General features: G+C 50.7%; 4 protein-coding genes across 4 annotated transcripts; 2 read left to right on the forward strand and 2 right to left on the reverse strand.

Annotated features, from left to right (window-relative positions):
• The first annotated feature begins 174 nt into the window (after nucleotides 1-174).
• On the forward strand, nucleotides 175-913 carry ASPZODRAFT_130490 (hypothetical protein). The gene is made up of 6 exons (XM_022722518.1): nucleotides 175-240; nucleotides 307-319; nucleotides 376-420; nucleotides 483-550; nucleotides 631-683; nucleotides 749-913. Exons 2-6 carry the CDS (start codon nucleotides 308-310, stop codon nucleotides 769-771), a joined length of 201 nt encoding a protein of 66 aa, XP_022582972.1. The 5' UTR covers nucleotides 175-240; nucleotide 307; the 3' UTR covers nucleotides 772-913.
• Nucleotides 914-1,179: 266 nt separating this feature from the next.
• On the reverse strand, nucleotides 1,180-2,521 carry ASPZODRAFT_150689 (hypothetical protein; the record flags this gene model as incomplete). Its single annotated transcript, XM_022725650.1, has 2 exons — nucleotides 1,180-1,695; nucleotides 1,766-2,521. 2 exons carry the CDS (start codon nucleotides 2,519-2,521, stop codon nucleotides 1,180-1,182), a joined length of 1,272 nt encoding a protein of 423 aa, XP_022582973.1.
• A 3,423-nt stretch (nucleotides 2,522-5,944) lies between these two features.
• Nucleotides 5,945-7,763, forward strand: ASPZODRAFT_130497 (hypothetical protein). Its single transcript, XM_022722519.1, has 5 exons — nucleotides 5,945-6,365; nucleotides 6,460-6,564; nucleotides 6,627-7,000; nucleotides 7,060-7,127; nucleotides 7,187-7,763. The coding sequence occupies exons 1-5, from the start codon at nucleotides 6,171-6,173 to the stop codon at nucleotides 7,618-7,620; spliced, it is 1,176 nt and encodes a 391-aa protein (XP_022582974.1). The 5' UTR covers nucleotides 5,945-6,170; the 3' UTR covers nucleotides 7,621-7,763.
• An 81-nt stretch (nucleotides 7,764-7,844) lies between these two features.
• ASPZODRAFT_150690 (hypothetical protein) lies at nucleotides 7,845-11,069 on the reverse strand (the record flags this gene model as incomplete). Its single annotated transcript, XM_022725651.1, has 3 exons — nucleotides 7,845-9,414; nucleotides 9,818-10,965; nucleotides 11,028-11,069. The coding sequence occupies 3 exons, from the start codon at nucleotides 11,067-11,069 to the stop codon at nucleotides 7,845-7,847; spliced, it is 2,760 nt and encodes a 919-aa protein (XP_022582975.1).
• Between the last annotated feature and the right edge of the window lie 2,009 nt (nucleotides 11,070-13,078).

Consider the following 13,078-nt stretch of genomic DNA (forward strand, 5'->3'; position numbering starts at 1 on the left):
TGAAAAAGCTGGGTTCTCACCGAAGGAAAGAAAATTTGCTGGACCTGGCGCCGAAGAAAAGGAAAAAGTCGGCCGCGCTAACTAGATAACGGGTTGGTGGGTGTTACGTAAGCGTATCTGTGCTCCGGAAGCAAAAAATATTCACCGCGAACTTTTTAGCAGCCGGTGGGAGTATCGTCGTCGACAGAGCAGCAAAAGAAGGATCGCCGGTCGTCTAGTTATCGTCAAGAATACCGCCAAGTAAGTTCGATCTGGCTCTTTTATTATGCTGAATGTTTCATCCAGAAGCTAATTTTGATTCTGCAGAATGCATCTTATGGTAGGTCGCCGAGTCACAGATCGCAATATTCGACTGTAGCTAATAGCTATCAACAGTACACCCTGGACAAGGAGGGAAAGAGAGTCTACACTCTCAAGAAGGTTAGAATTATTTCTTTCTTTGGCTCTTTACTGTTTCGTTGCTGACAGTCCTTCGCACACAGGTCTACAACGGCGAAGTTTCCAAGTCGGCTCACCCCGCCCGTTTCTCCCCTGACGACAAGTACTCGAGGTACGTTTTTTCTTGAGAAATTATGGGCTCAGGATGCTAGGGGCTTGTGAATTTGGACTCTAGGCTGATCTTTTCACTAGACACCGGGTTACCCTGAAGAAGCGATATGGTCTTCTCTTGACCCAGCAGGCTGGTATGTGATATGAGATCCCCAAGACAAGTCGAATGCAGAAGGCTAATGCTGTCTTTCTTGTACAGACAAGGAGGCTGCGAAGCTGTGAAGGCGTCAGTTGTTCGGTTTTAAACATAGGAACAAAAAGGGTGTTCGAGCTGCTTTTGGCGCATGGTGTTTAATTGCATGGTTCCCTGGCGAGATGCCAAGGGTTTCTTTTTAATGTTGGGCTTCTAAACCTTGCTTTCTCCAACCTCTGAGATGATCTTATAACCAACTCGAGGTGCTATATACCAGTGATATCACTTAGGATGTATAGAAGGATATCTCTGCATGTAAGGATCTCTAGATGTGTATATGGCTCGAAAAAAAAGGTCATTTCTTCATGAATCTAGAGATAGGAATGCAGTATGTAGTCCATCTTGGCAACAATGACAAAAAAACTCAAAAGACATTTTTATATTCCAGAAAACTCCAGGTCATTTTCAATAAACCCTGTAAGGGTTAGGGCCAAGGATTACCGCCTCCTCGAGTTGACGTTCCTGCCAGCTCCGACCTTGATCCTCCCGCCCTGTCTGTTCCTCTCTCCGGTCAAAATGCCAGGGAGGTAGTCTTCGTCCATAAGGTCGCGCTCTCTCCGAAGTCGCCTCTGCTCCTCGGTGACGGCTCGGACGTACTCCTTCTGGTCTTCAGCGAGCATGAGTCCATTTCCCCATCCACCCTGACCACCGCCCCCCTGCCACTTCCCATTTGAGCTGCCGTGGGTAGGCTTGGGGACGCTGAATCGGTTTCCCCTGTTGTTCCATTGCATGTTCTTCTTCAGGTGCATCTTGAATTGTCCGTTCGCATCCGTGGTGCACGAGACACGAGTAAGGGTATCCTTTCCACAGCGTGGGCAGAATTGCTTGTTCATTTCCCTGGTGGTAAAGAAACAGCCATGGCACCGCTTGATGAAGGACTTCAGGTGACGAATCCGTTGCAACGTCGCTGTGGAAAGCAAGTTGAGGTTCATTTGAAGTAGGACGTTTTGGCACTGTGAAAATGGTTTAGCCCGGACTTCACCGAGAATGTGTAATGTAGTAAGGCACAGATAGGAGGCTTACCGCAAAGTCAGTGGTCATCGTCGCGACCTGCATCACCTTCGGCTCTGGGGTGGACGAGGCATCCTGCGTCTCATCACGAATCTGCATCTTCTTCAAGTTCGACGGCGTAATCCACTCGCCACCATCCGATTCTGGGTCATCTTCTTCTTGCACATCCACATCTTCTGTGGATTCTGTGGGTTCTTCGGTTGCTTCTGGTTCAGCAGTCTCCTCAGAAGCAGCGATCTCTTCGGTAGGCTCGAGAGTAGTTGACTTCAAGTCCTCAGCAACTGCATCCACATCGGCACTATCCTCGTGCTGCTCCGTTGAAGCAGGTGTTATCTCCTCGTTGTCCTTTTGTTCCGCTTTGCTCTCCTCCTCCTTGACAGGTGGTTTCCCGTTGACTTGCTTTTGCCCCGGAACACTCCTAAGCCTCCAATCGCCGCCGTTCCTCTCACATTCCAACTCGTAGGCCAGTGCCAGAACTTCGATATCGGTCTTGCTCAGCACCGCCCGGTCTCCTGTCTTCCTGGCGAATTCGCTCAGAACGCTGATGCTCTTGGGATTCGGGCTCCGCTGCTTGAGGAAAGGAAGATATAGTGTCTGGACTCGCATGCGGGCATCGGGATCCCGAATTTCATTGACAACTGACGGCGTGGTCACGAGCTCCTCACATTGTGCGAGAAGAGTAGACAGCGGCGGGGTATTTTTCAAGATAGGACCAGCATCGAGCACGATAGTGTGCACCGGTTTCGGGGGCGACTTGGCGTCCGCCATTTTTCCGCTCTATGTCTCCTTCTTGCCGAACAACTGGTGGGAATAATTAGGAAGAAGACCTTCGCCGACAAAGACTTGAAAGGACCTTGGTTGAATTCCTGAATCTTTTGCTAGATTTTCTCGGTGTCTGGTCTGTGCGTTATACTTATCTTATCGTTGGTTCTTATCACTGAGAGGAGGCCAACTGGTCATGGAGTATAACTACCTAGGTATTTCCATCTGCTCGCACCCTTGGCATAACGATGAAAGAATATGAGAGTCATCAAGTGGGTAGAGCTCATATATTTATCTCATTCATTTAAAAGAATACAGAGCTTGCAAGATCAATCGGGCGTATGGCGGATGGTAACGTCTCTACTGCCTACTTGAATTCTGACTCAAAATATATACTACATAGCGACTGTGAGTTTCGTATATATTTTACGAACAAATTCAAATGGTCTATTATTTGTTAAATTTGGCTACTTACTATACATCATAGAAGCTTCAAGTCTTTTGACTCGTTGCTCCGTACTCCGTACAAGGTTGAAGAAAGAAATTGACGAATTGAGCCTTCTATCGTTTATATCGCATAATCAGGACTGGATATGGAGTGCATGGAAACTGTGCAGCTACTCAGCAGACAGGCAGTGGAGATAAGGATATTCTATGTGAACTGAGCTTGAGATCAAACAATTCCTTTCTCGTCTGCTGAATGTGAACACGCTTCAGCGCCTGAATCGCACTTGCAGTTCCAACCACCGACAGCTAATCCAACGCTTTACAACTCACAGAGTACCTGCTCTGTACTGTTATTCCATCAAGTCAATTTGCCTCTCAGGTATGTTCTATTAATACCACAGATATGAGTGTACAGGTTTTTTTTACGTGTTTATTCTGATACGGCCGGGGTTGACGTCAACGAGCAGGATCAGGGCATAACTAATTCAATCCAGGAACTTCGTACGAAGCACAGCTTCCGGAATACACGGAAAAGACGATTTGATAGATCCACATGAATCTGGCCAGTTCTAGCCAACCGAGTACGGAGTACGGAGAACTCAGGAAGTACGGAGGATGCTCATCGGCCATGGTGCGTTTTAGCGAAGGTCTGAAGCCCCCGCGATTTACGTCAAGGGCTGCCTCATTTTTTACTATTATGACGCATTGATATCGCCTGTAGGTACCGCTTCCCCACCGAAAAATTATAGGTCAACATTGCCAGAGGTTTGAGGGAGAGGCCTCCAGGGGAAAGAGGCAAATACCCTCCATGGCCCAAATGTCAGCCGCCAGCATACAAGGCAAATAGTCGGTTATCGCACCCAAACTTTCAAATCGATCGACGTTTAGTTCGCACGAGCTTGAAAGGCTTGATCAATATAGCGCGTGTACTCGAGTCGCCAGTTATTGCCCCGACAAGGTAGGACAGGGGACAAAAAAGGGACTAGCAACTGCACGAAGTATTCCGTAGCTGGGGCTGTCAAGCTTGGACTACTAATTCAAGCACGGATGATGTTTTAGCAGAGAGACAAAAAAGCAATGCAGGAGCTGTCACACAGGTACCAGGCACGTGGCTCATACGGGATGCTTCCTGCATGCGGCTGGTGAGAGAGGAAGAGTCGAGCTACGCCGTACAGAACAGCTATGGCTCGGCTCAACTGGGCCGGTTCGGTGGGATTCGAAAAAAAATTGATCGTATCGGAAAAGGAGGGAATGATCTCGTATCAACACTATGGCTCAGGGCTACTCCAGTCCTCTGTACCTGCATGGATTCATTTCTCAGGGGCATGTTTACACGGAGCAAATAACTCCGTGGACACAAACATCACGACTTACCATTGAGGTATATTTGTCCAATATTGCGGGTTACGGAGACGAAGCACGGAGTACACGCTCTCGGGTATTGGTGTGGAAAGAAAATGTGATACATCAATAAATACTGAGCCGGCTGGCGATGGCGGGCTGTACTCCGTATGAGCCAAAGACAGTGCTCACACTCCGCGGGGTGCATGCAACAGTCAATAATGGCGGTAAGCTGGCCAATTCTGTTGGGAATTCTGTTACTGATTTGATGCTGCCCCGGCTGCTATTACCCATCATTTGCTCAACAGGATTTCAAATTGTCTCATCACATCAGACTGAAAACGTTTTCCTGTCTGACGAGCGAATGATAAAATCGACGATACTGATCGAGATTGATACCACCATCAAGGACCATTCAACTAATAGAGTACAGCTGGCTATAGTTGACTTTGAATACTACCTAGGTAGGTATAGTGGGATGACGACAACATCGTCAGCCTCGATAGCTCCAACCTGATGTGGACAAGTTGTCATGAAATGGCAATGTTGGTAAGTCAAGAAGCGACCAGTACGGAGTAAAAATCGTTATCCAATAAGACAGGCGAGTCTTTGTTACTTCGTATCCCCATCCCCTTGCTCAGCCGAGTCTGTGCGATGAGCTTAATCGCCCCTAGTCCACTGGAGCTTCTTTGTCGGATTTGACACGACTGGAGCAAGGAATAGTGAATTAAAATATACTATTCGTCTGACAAAACCAATCGTCGCCCTGGGTGATCCTCTCAGGGAATTGAAACTGTCATTTCCTTCTGCTCGGAGGGAGAACAGGGGGCCAGGGGAGGGGGGATATTGTACTCCTCCGCGTGAATTGAAAGAGAGCTCAAGAAAAAAACATCATTGAAGCTCCATCGGAATAATATCGCCCAAAACTAAGGCTAACCATGGGTCGTGGTTTACTGCACAGATGGGGCATATCCACTGAGCGTCATCGCTTCATCTGTCACTACCGGTGGAGATTGGTACGGAGTCCTCCGTACGCCGTACAGATACGCATTATGCGTCTTGGGCCGAGACCACTGGCTTTAGACACGATCTATACATTGAGTTATCGAATCCTTTCACTCTCCCAACGGCTGATCCGAAGGCGAGGAGAGACGGAAGACAGTACGAGCTAGCGATTGCTTTCTGAGACTGGTAGCCGATCATCTGGAGAGACGAGACTTTGCGCCAGCCAAGCCTCAAATCTTCATCTTTCTTTGTGTCTGCTGCTACTATCCGGAGGGAGATCCTATGCATCTGTCATCTGGCAAACTATACACAGAAGCCCGGGGGAGACGGTGCTCTTGAAAAGCTATGATGCAAGTTTGCTTTATTTGGATCTCCCCTTGCTTTTTTTCACTCCCCCCTCCTACTCCGTATACCCCGGTTGGACTGATCCCTGTCTTAGTTTAGCTCAAGCAAAACAGACATGAGACAGAATCTGCGAGGGCCTGACATACAGATTTGGTTGCTGCGGAAGAGAGAGAGACAGGGAAAAAAAAGAGGGGCGGTACTTTATTTTTGTTTGATAATACGCTGGTTTAGAGCTACAGATGAATCTTATATCTGTCTATACCCTATACTTAGCTTACAATTGTGCCTGCCATCTGCTCCGCCCACGTCATGCATGAATTGCTTGACTTGATCCCGGGTGGTTGTTCTTTTTGATAGTATAGTATGCAGTCGGCGTGGACCAGCGCGGTTACCATCATCATTCACAACCACCACGCAGACACTCGCTTGATGTGAAGGAGGAACGGGTGCATACTTGCGAGCCCAACCACCAAAGACTGACTCAGACAAACGCCAGACGCAGTCGTTGAAACTGGAGATGTTCGAGCTTCAGCCGTTGCTGCTTTCTCGAGGTCAAGCGCAGGAATGGACGTCAAACGGAGGTGCGCGGGGCTTGGCCATCAGCATCGTCTTCACCATCTTGGCAACAATTTTCGTTTGCGCTCGGCTATACACTCGAGTCAGTATCATGAAACGCATGGAGGCCAATGACTGCATGATCTTGTTCGCGTTGGTGAGTCTTGGGTTCTTGCATGCTTCACCACGTGTGGGTTCAAAGAAGGAGAAAGGAGGGGGATATCAATTGATTGACACCGGAGAATGCTTAGGCCAACTCTTTTATCTTCATGGGCTTCTTCATCGTCGAAGCAATAAGCGGAATGGGCATGCATGAAGCGGAAATCCCACCACATATCCTGACGAGGCAAATGAAGGTAGCGTTTTCCATGAGGAGTCGGCATTCGAAGTTTGAAGACTAATAAGTCCATTGGGGCAGGCTTTCTGGATCACAATCCCTTTCTACAACGCCGCGTTGGTCTCTGCGAAAGCCTCGATCCTCATGCAGTATTTCCGGGTGTTCCCAACCAAGCGAATGCGCGTTATCTGCTGGATCATGCTCACCTTCGTCGCCCTCTTTGGACTATGGGCAGTCCTCAGTGCGTTCCTCAATTGCATTCCTGTCGCCAAGTTCTGGAATCCCACCATCCCGGGCTATTGTCTGGACAAGGAGGCCTTGTGGTTCTCTAACGCCGGCTTGCATATCACAACCGACCTCATCATACTGGCCATACCTATCCCGGCGTTGCTTTCCCTCGACCTCCCGCGGAGACAAAAGATGGCCCTATTTGGCATCTTTGCCTTGGGTGGATTGTACGTATTCTTTTTTTTTTCAATCGCCTGCTCGACATGAAAGACTGACTATTTCACAGTGTTTGCATCACAAGTGTTATCCGACTGCTTGCCTTGAAGAAGATTTCCGGCTCCACAGATCCCACCTGTAAGTCCTCCAATTGAAGAGGTGAGAAAGAGCTTTTTATCTAACTTTTGAAACACCAGACGACAATGTCGGTGCCGCGATATGGTCTGCCATTGAATGCAACACGGGCATCATCTGTGCCTGTCTCCCCACCCTGCGGCCTCTCATCTCGCATTTCCTGCCTCACATCCTGTCCACCTTCAGTAATGGCTCGCGCAGCGAGGGCACCGTCCCGCTCTCTCAAGAGCGGGCGCCGACGTACTGGAACGGCATGGCTACCATCTCGTCGACGATCGGCGCACCGTGCGACGAGGTCGAATACGACGACGATGAAGCAGACGTTGCAGGTGGGATTCCCCTCGGCCCAACAGGCGGCTCCAAGATGGCATCCTTCAAGGAGTCCCTAAGGGGATCCCGGAGACGAGGAAGAGAGTCAAAGGCTACTGCTTCTTCTTCGTCTGCTTCTTCATCATTACCCCCTTCGCCGTCCAAGCAGGACTGCGACCAGGTGTGAGAAGAAATCCACCTCAATTCCTTATTAATTTTCTGATGACCACTTATTAACTCCCATTCGTCATATGTATTTTCTTCGTGGAGAACCTTTCTATTCATGTGATATAAAAACAGAACAGCTTGGTCCACCGGGCTGAAACTTTATAATACCATTTATTGATTGTCTAGCTATCTAGCATAGTGTATAGTGTATGTATAAAGGCGGAAGTTGTATGTAGGAAAGAACTAGAAATCGAGAAACTCCTTGTCCACCTCTTCAAAGTAATCGAAGAAGCCCTTGAACAGCTTGACACCCAGGCCCGGGTCGAGACTGCCCGTCGTGGCGCGGATGCTGTGCATGCTCAGCTGGGGAATACCGGCGTCGATGGCGCGCATGCCGATACGGGCGCTGGTCATGGGTCCGATGGTGCCGCCGCTGCGGGAGTCGTTGCGGATCTGGAAGACCTGCAGGGTGGCGCCGCAGCGGTGGGCGATGCGCTGCAGGATGGCAGTGCTGACGCTGTCGGTGGTCATATGGCCATTTGGGTCGGCGGAGATGGCGACGCCAACGTTGAGCCGGGGCGCGTGGTTCTCCAGGTAGACATTTGCGAAGTTTGGGTTGACGGCGTGGATGACGTCGGAGGAGACGAGGAAGCTGTTGGCCACCGTCTGGGCGAGCAGGTTGGGCCCGTAGGTCGCTGCCGACGCGGCGAACGCCTCGGTGATCCGCTCCATCACGCTGCTCATGAAGTTTGACCGCGCCCCCTGCCGCAGCAGACTGCCAATCTCCTCGTCGTCGAACATGCCTACCATCTTGACGATCCCGGGCGACATCTCGTCCGGCGAGGCCAGCAGGGCCTCCTGCGCGGCAAAGCAGCACAGCTTATCGTCAATCCGCCCCGCAAAGATCAGGTCCTTGTCCAGTCCACCCACCTGCGCCGGCTGGCTGTCGAACAGCTCCAGCTCCCAGCTTACAATCGTGCTGTAGTCCGTGATCCCCAGCTCGCCCGAGATGACCTTGACCAGCTTTGGTGGCTGGGTGGCCGCGAACGTGCCCGGCTTGATGCCGCTACCCTCCACCTGTGCCGCTTCCCCGCCCTGGAAGAGATCCGAATTGTCAATCCCGACAATGGGCACCATCTGAGTCTCCTTATTAAAGGGTCCCTGCGAGGGGGCCCCAAAATGCGGCGCCAGCGTCGGGATCCGCGCAATCGGCCAGCCCAGCTTCACGAGCCGGGTCTCGACTTTGCCCGTGATGGGATCGCGGACCAGCACGCGCCCCCCAATGGACAGATCGCGGTCCCACCACGTCTCGTTGAGGCCGCCGGCGTACGGCGCGACGGCCAGCTGCGCGAACCCCGTCTTGTTAGGAAGCTTGGACACGGGCTTCAGCCGCGCCGTGAGGGCGTCGACATGACCCGCCACAATACCCATGCCATTCCCGCTCTGGTATTCTTTACCCACGACAAAGGCGATCAGCGCGCTCCCGTTGCGTGTGGTGTAGTACTTGCCCCCCCGTCGGAGCTCCGGCGTCCACACCGCCCGCTCGGACAGGTGCCTGTAGCCGTGCTGCTCGAGCTGTTTCGTGAAGGTGTCGACCGCGTGGAAGATGGTCGGGTTCTCCGTCATGAACTCGCAGTATGGCTTGGTGTAAGCCTCCGGGCACACCGTCGACTTCGAGGCCGAAGCCAGAGTTTCTCTTCCTCGTTCCTGCGACGGGGTTGGAGACGGCACGGGGACATATTGAGCTTCGGGGAGCTGGCCGCCCAGGTGGAATGCCAGCTGCTGCGACTCTTGCAGGCCGAGAGCGATTTTCCTTGTCATTGTTGTGGGAGCGGAACAGAAGAAGGAGAATCGAGCAGTTGGAAGGAGGTGATGGGGGAGTTGGAGATGAGATGAGAGTCGAAGCAGGCAGAAGCACGTCACCCCTGGGCTTATCTTTCACCGACAATCGGCCATTTGAGATAGCTTAGATTCGATGCCTGAGGCAACAAAATGGATATACTGACTTACTAGGTAGTTACTAGATAGTTACCTGTTAACTAGCTATAATAGCTATGATACTTGAGTTAAGATGAAATAAAGCATTGGTAGAATGGCTCGATTTCTATCGCCCAGCAATCTAGTCTATGTAAGGTGTATCTAATCAAGAGCTGGTACTAGTATTGTTGACGCTGGAACCCACATATGCGTTCCAGTTGATATTGCCATCGCGACACTGGTCGGTGATGGCCGGACCGGTGATCGAGACGACCTCCTCGCCATTTCGCTGGACGGAGATGGTGACTGCGCCGGTCTGCCCGTTGAAAGGCACGGAGAAGTGGTTGATCCCAGCGGTCACGGCTCGGAGGGTGGTTGCATCGGCGTCGCCGATCTGGATGGTAACGGTGCTAGGTGCCGCGACCAGCACGGTGGTGAAGACTTTGTCCAGAGACACCAGGGCCGGGTTGACGACTGGCTGGCCCTGTGATGGGTCGTTGCCCGTCGTGCCGTTGGCGCTCCCGGAGCCGCTGGGGTTAATGCGGTACCAGTAGGTGATCTTCTCGGCTGTCGTAGAGATGGTGGTCTGGTTGTTGGATTTGTAGGCGTCGATATAGTACGGGAGCAGGGCGCGCCAGTCATCGTGAGGATTGCCAGTCACGTACGTTGCTGCGCCGGTGGGGATGCCTGCTTCATAGATCGGGCCGATGTAGTGTGTTTCGCCATAATCGTTCCAGGTGAGGATCTCCACCAAGGGCGGCTGCAGTTCAATCACTTGTTGCCAGCGATCGTGCCATAGATCGTCGCCACGCCAGAGCCAGTTCTTACTGTAGTCGGGAAGGTTGGTGTAGAACCACGGAGAGACGGGCATCATGTACGACTTATTCCCCAGGGCTTCGATCCAGGCCTCGTCCGAGGTGGTCGTCATGTCCTGGGCGCCCTCGGGCCAAGCATCCCAGCTCAACATGCCATCCATCTCGTCGATGTAGGTCTGAATACCGGACTGCCCGAGGCTTGTCCAGGAAGGAATAAAAGAGCAACCGGTGGCAGCCTTGATACTGGTCCAGTCTCCGGCGTTGCTGGTGCCCTCAAAGGTCGACACCAGCGGTTTCCCTTGGTAATAGAACTGTGCCGAGCTGTCCTTGTACGTATTGACCGTCGACACGACACGATCTTCCGGCCACGCTCCGCCCGACTCATAGTCGAATGACAGGAATAGACTGAAGTTCCCAACTGTCTCGGCGGCTGCGTATGCGGTCTGGAGCACGGTGTCGGTGTAGCTGTCTTGGGTCGCGATGTTCAACGCAAATCCATCGATGTGCGCTCTCTGGGCCTCGCGAATGTCCGCTTCCCACTGCTCAGCAGTCATAGCCGCCGCATTTCCTACCTAGGAACGAGTCAGCTCAAGGCTGGGGATCTTTGTTCTTCTTTCACAACCCGAATACTCACAATGAAATGGGCAAAAACACTCTTCTCGCCGGAACTAGCCATAGCAACGGCTACCAGAGAGGAAAAGAAAAGTAAGTATGAGAAAAACATCTTTTGAGTCGATCAACGAATTCAATGAGAGAACAAGGATTGAATGGGTGGCTGGTCGAAGGAGTGTAATTACAACTCGACACAGTCGAGTCTGTTTTTGAGTGCAAAGAAAGGATCGAACGGTGTCAGAAACCGACCACCAGGGAATAAAGGAACGAATAAAGGAATGAATGTTGCTCAAGTGTCGTCCAGGACACTGAAATCAATTCATAGTACCTGCTCTCATGTTACTCGACCGTGTCCTGCGAAGAGAGGGGGAAGGGCCAGGGCAGGGCAGGCAAAAAACTCACCTTTGACGGGAAAACAAAGCCAACCAGTGGATGAGGGAAAGTGAAGGAGAGGAAATCGAGTATATAAAAAAAAAGAAATCGAAAATTCAAGCTCCTCCAGAGGAACCAGACTCAGCCAAGTCGTCGAATCGATCTTCTCTCACCTTCAGCCAATTTGATTCTGAGGACTGATAGTGGGGGCCAAGGTCAGGAACAAGGCCAGGATCTCCTGGCTAGAACCATTGTTTGCCAGGGCAATCAAGCCGTATTTTTTTTTTTTTTTTCAAGATAAGGTAATACAGAACCAGCCTCAGAAATTGGCGAGAAAAGCGCCGTATATGCAGCTCTTTGAGTTCGGATGATGTGAGGGCGCCTTGGATTTTGTTTGGTCTCCCCTTGGCATGTCAAGGGCGCTTACAGAGGAGGAAATGGTAGAGACATACCAATTAATATTTAGCTTCTATCTATCTATTCTCATTAGTATATTCTCATTTATTCCATGGCGGTAGAATGCTATTCCTTCATTAGTACTCCGTACTATTACAGGCAGGAGTATTCTGTACAGGAACGACACTGACGCTCCCTTGCAGGGAATAGCATCATACAACAGTCACACCAGACGGCGAAAGATTAAGCAGCATAAGGTTTCTGTGGAAGGGTCTACTGGATCATATTTTTTTTGGCTAATTAAACACGAGTAAGAAAATAATATCAACATAGGGGAATCGTATAGAGTAACTACTACCTGTTACCGAGCCCCTCCTGTCCAAGATGACCAGCTCACAATCCATACACGGCACCAAAAGGAAGCACAGTGCAACAATTGTATATAACAATAGACGCTTACCTAGTTAGTCCGGGTTGGGTTAATCAAATTTGTCGCCAATCATTGACCAGAGTCTGCCCGGCACTTTTGAAACACGAGGGTCTGTTCAGCGCTTACGTTTCAGATCTCGCCTGACCGACAGATATGATCATGTAAGGGCTTATCATCCTGTATACGACTGGACGGAAAACAAGAGGGATGATTGTTGTCAACTGTAAGACATGGTTTTCGGCAAAGACTGTCCCGTTTGCTCTGAGTTTAGGACCAATGATCGGACATGCTTCTCTGGCGGAGTGGCATCTCCCCCTTTTAGCCAACGTCTCTTCTCGGGAAACAAAGTGGTTGTGAGTGAGGCTCGCGAATCGGTCAAGTCGTCAGTGGAAACAGCAGAGACAGACAGAAGGCCTTGTAGCCCATTGCTGTCAAGGATGACTGTCACCATTGAGATTGCCGAAGACGGAACCCGAACCAGATGGTCTCTACCCAAACCCATTTGTGCCTCTTCGTAATGAAGGTGCCCGACGAGATAAGACCTGTATCTTTTGGATGTGTTAGCTATTCTCATATCATTGTGTTGGCAGCATTGGGATCTAAATGAGAGCCACGTTGACGGTCTGGGACCAGGCCCTTTTGAACAGATGGTGACCGGCCTTCTCCTTCCAACAAGATGAAGGTGGGGAGTAGAGATCAAAAAAAAAGACTAAAAGAAAAGACAGTGTTGAAAACATACAAACTCTGTACTGGACTCGCCAAAACCAACGTGGTGAGGTTGTTATCAAAGAGATTTGTCGTCGACAGCGCTGCAAATGAATTCCATGAAGCGATATCCTTCCAGATGCGGTTACCACCATCACATGACCTCCCAG

The sequence above is a fragment of the Penicilliopsis zonata genome, assembly GCF_001890105.1.
Source record: "Penicilliopsis zonata CBS 506.65 unplaced genomic scaffold ASPZOscaffold_4, whole genome shotgun sequence".
In the NCBI taxonomy this organism is placed as follows: Eukaryota; Fungi; Ascomycota; class Eurotiomycetes; order Eurotiales; family Aspergillaceae; genus Penicilliopsis; species Penicilliopsis zonata.

Bases quoted from the DNA above. Each gene is read 5' to 3' on its own strand.
- ASPZODRAFT_130497 (XM_022722519.1), top strand. From the start codon at position 6,171: ATGTTCGAGCTTCAGCCGTTGCTGCTTTCTCGAGGTCAAGCGCAGGAA. The intron at 6,565-6,626 runs GTAGCGTTTTCC...CCATTGGGGCAG, and splicing joins TCCTGACGAGGCAAATGAAG to GCTTTCTGGATCACAATCCC. The intron at 7,128-7,186 runs GTAAGTCCTCCA...TTGAAACACCAG, and splicing joins CGGCTCCACAGATCCCACCT to ACGACAATGTCGGTGCCGCG.
- ASPZODRAFT_130490 (XM_022722518.1), top strand. The intron at 421-482 runs GTTAGAATTATT...CTTCGCACACAG, and splicing joins GAGTCTACACTCTCAAGAAG to GTCTACAACGGCGAAGTTTC. The intron at 684-748 runs GTATGTGATATG...TTTCTTGTACAG, and splicing joins TCTCTTGACCCAGCAGGCTG to ACAAGGAGGCTGCGAAGCTG.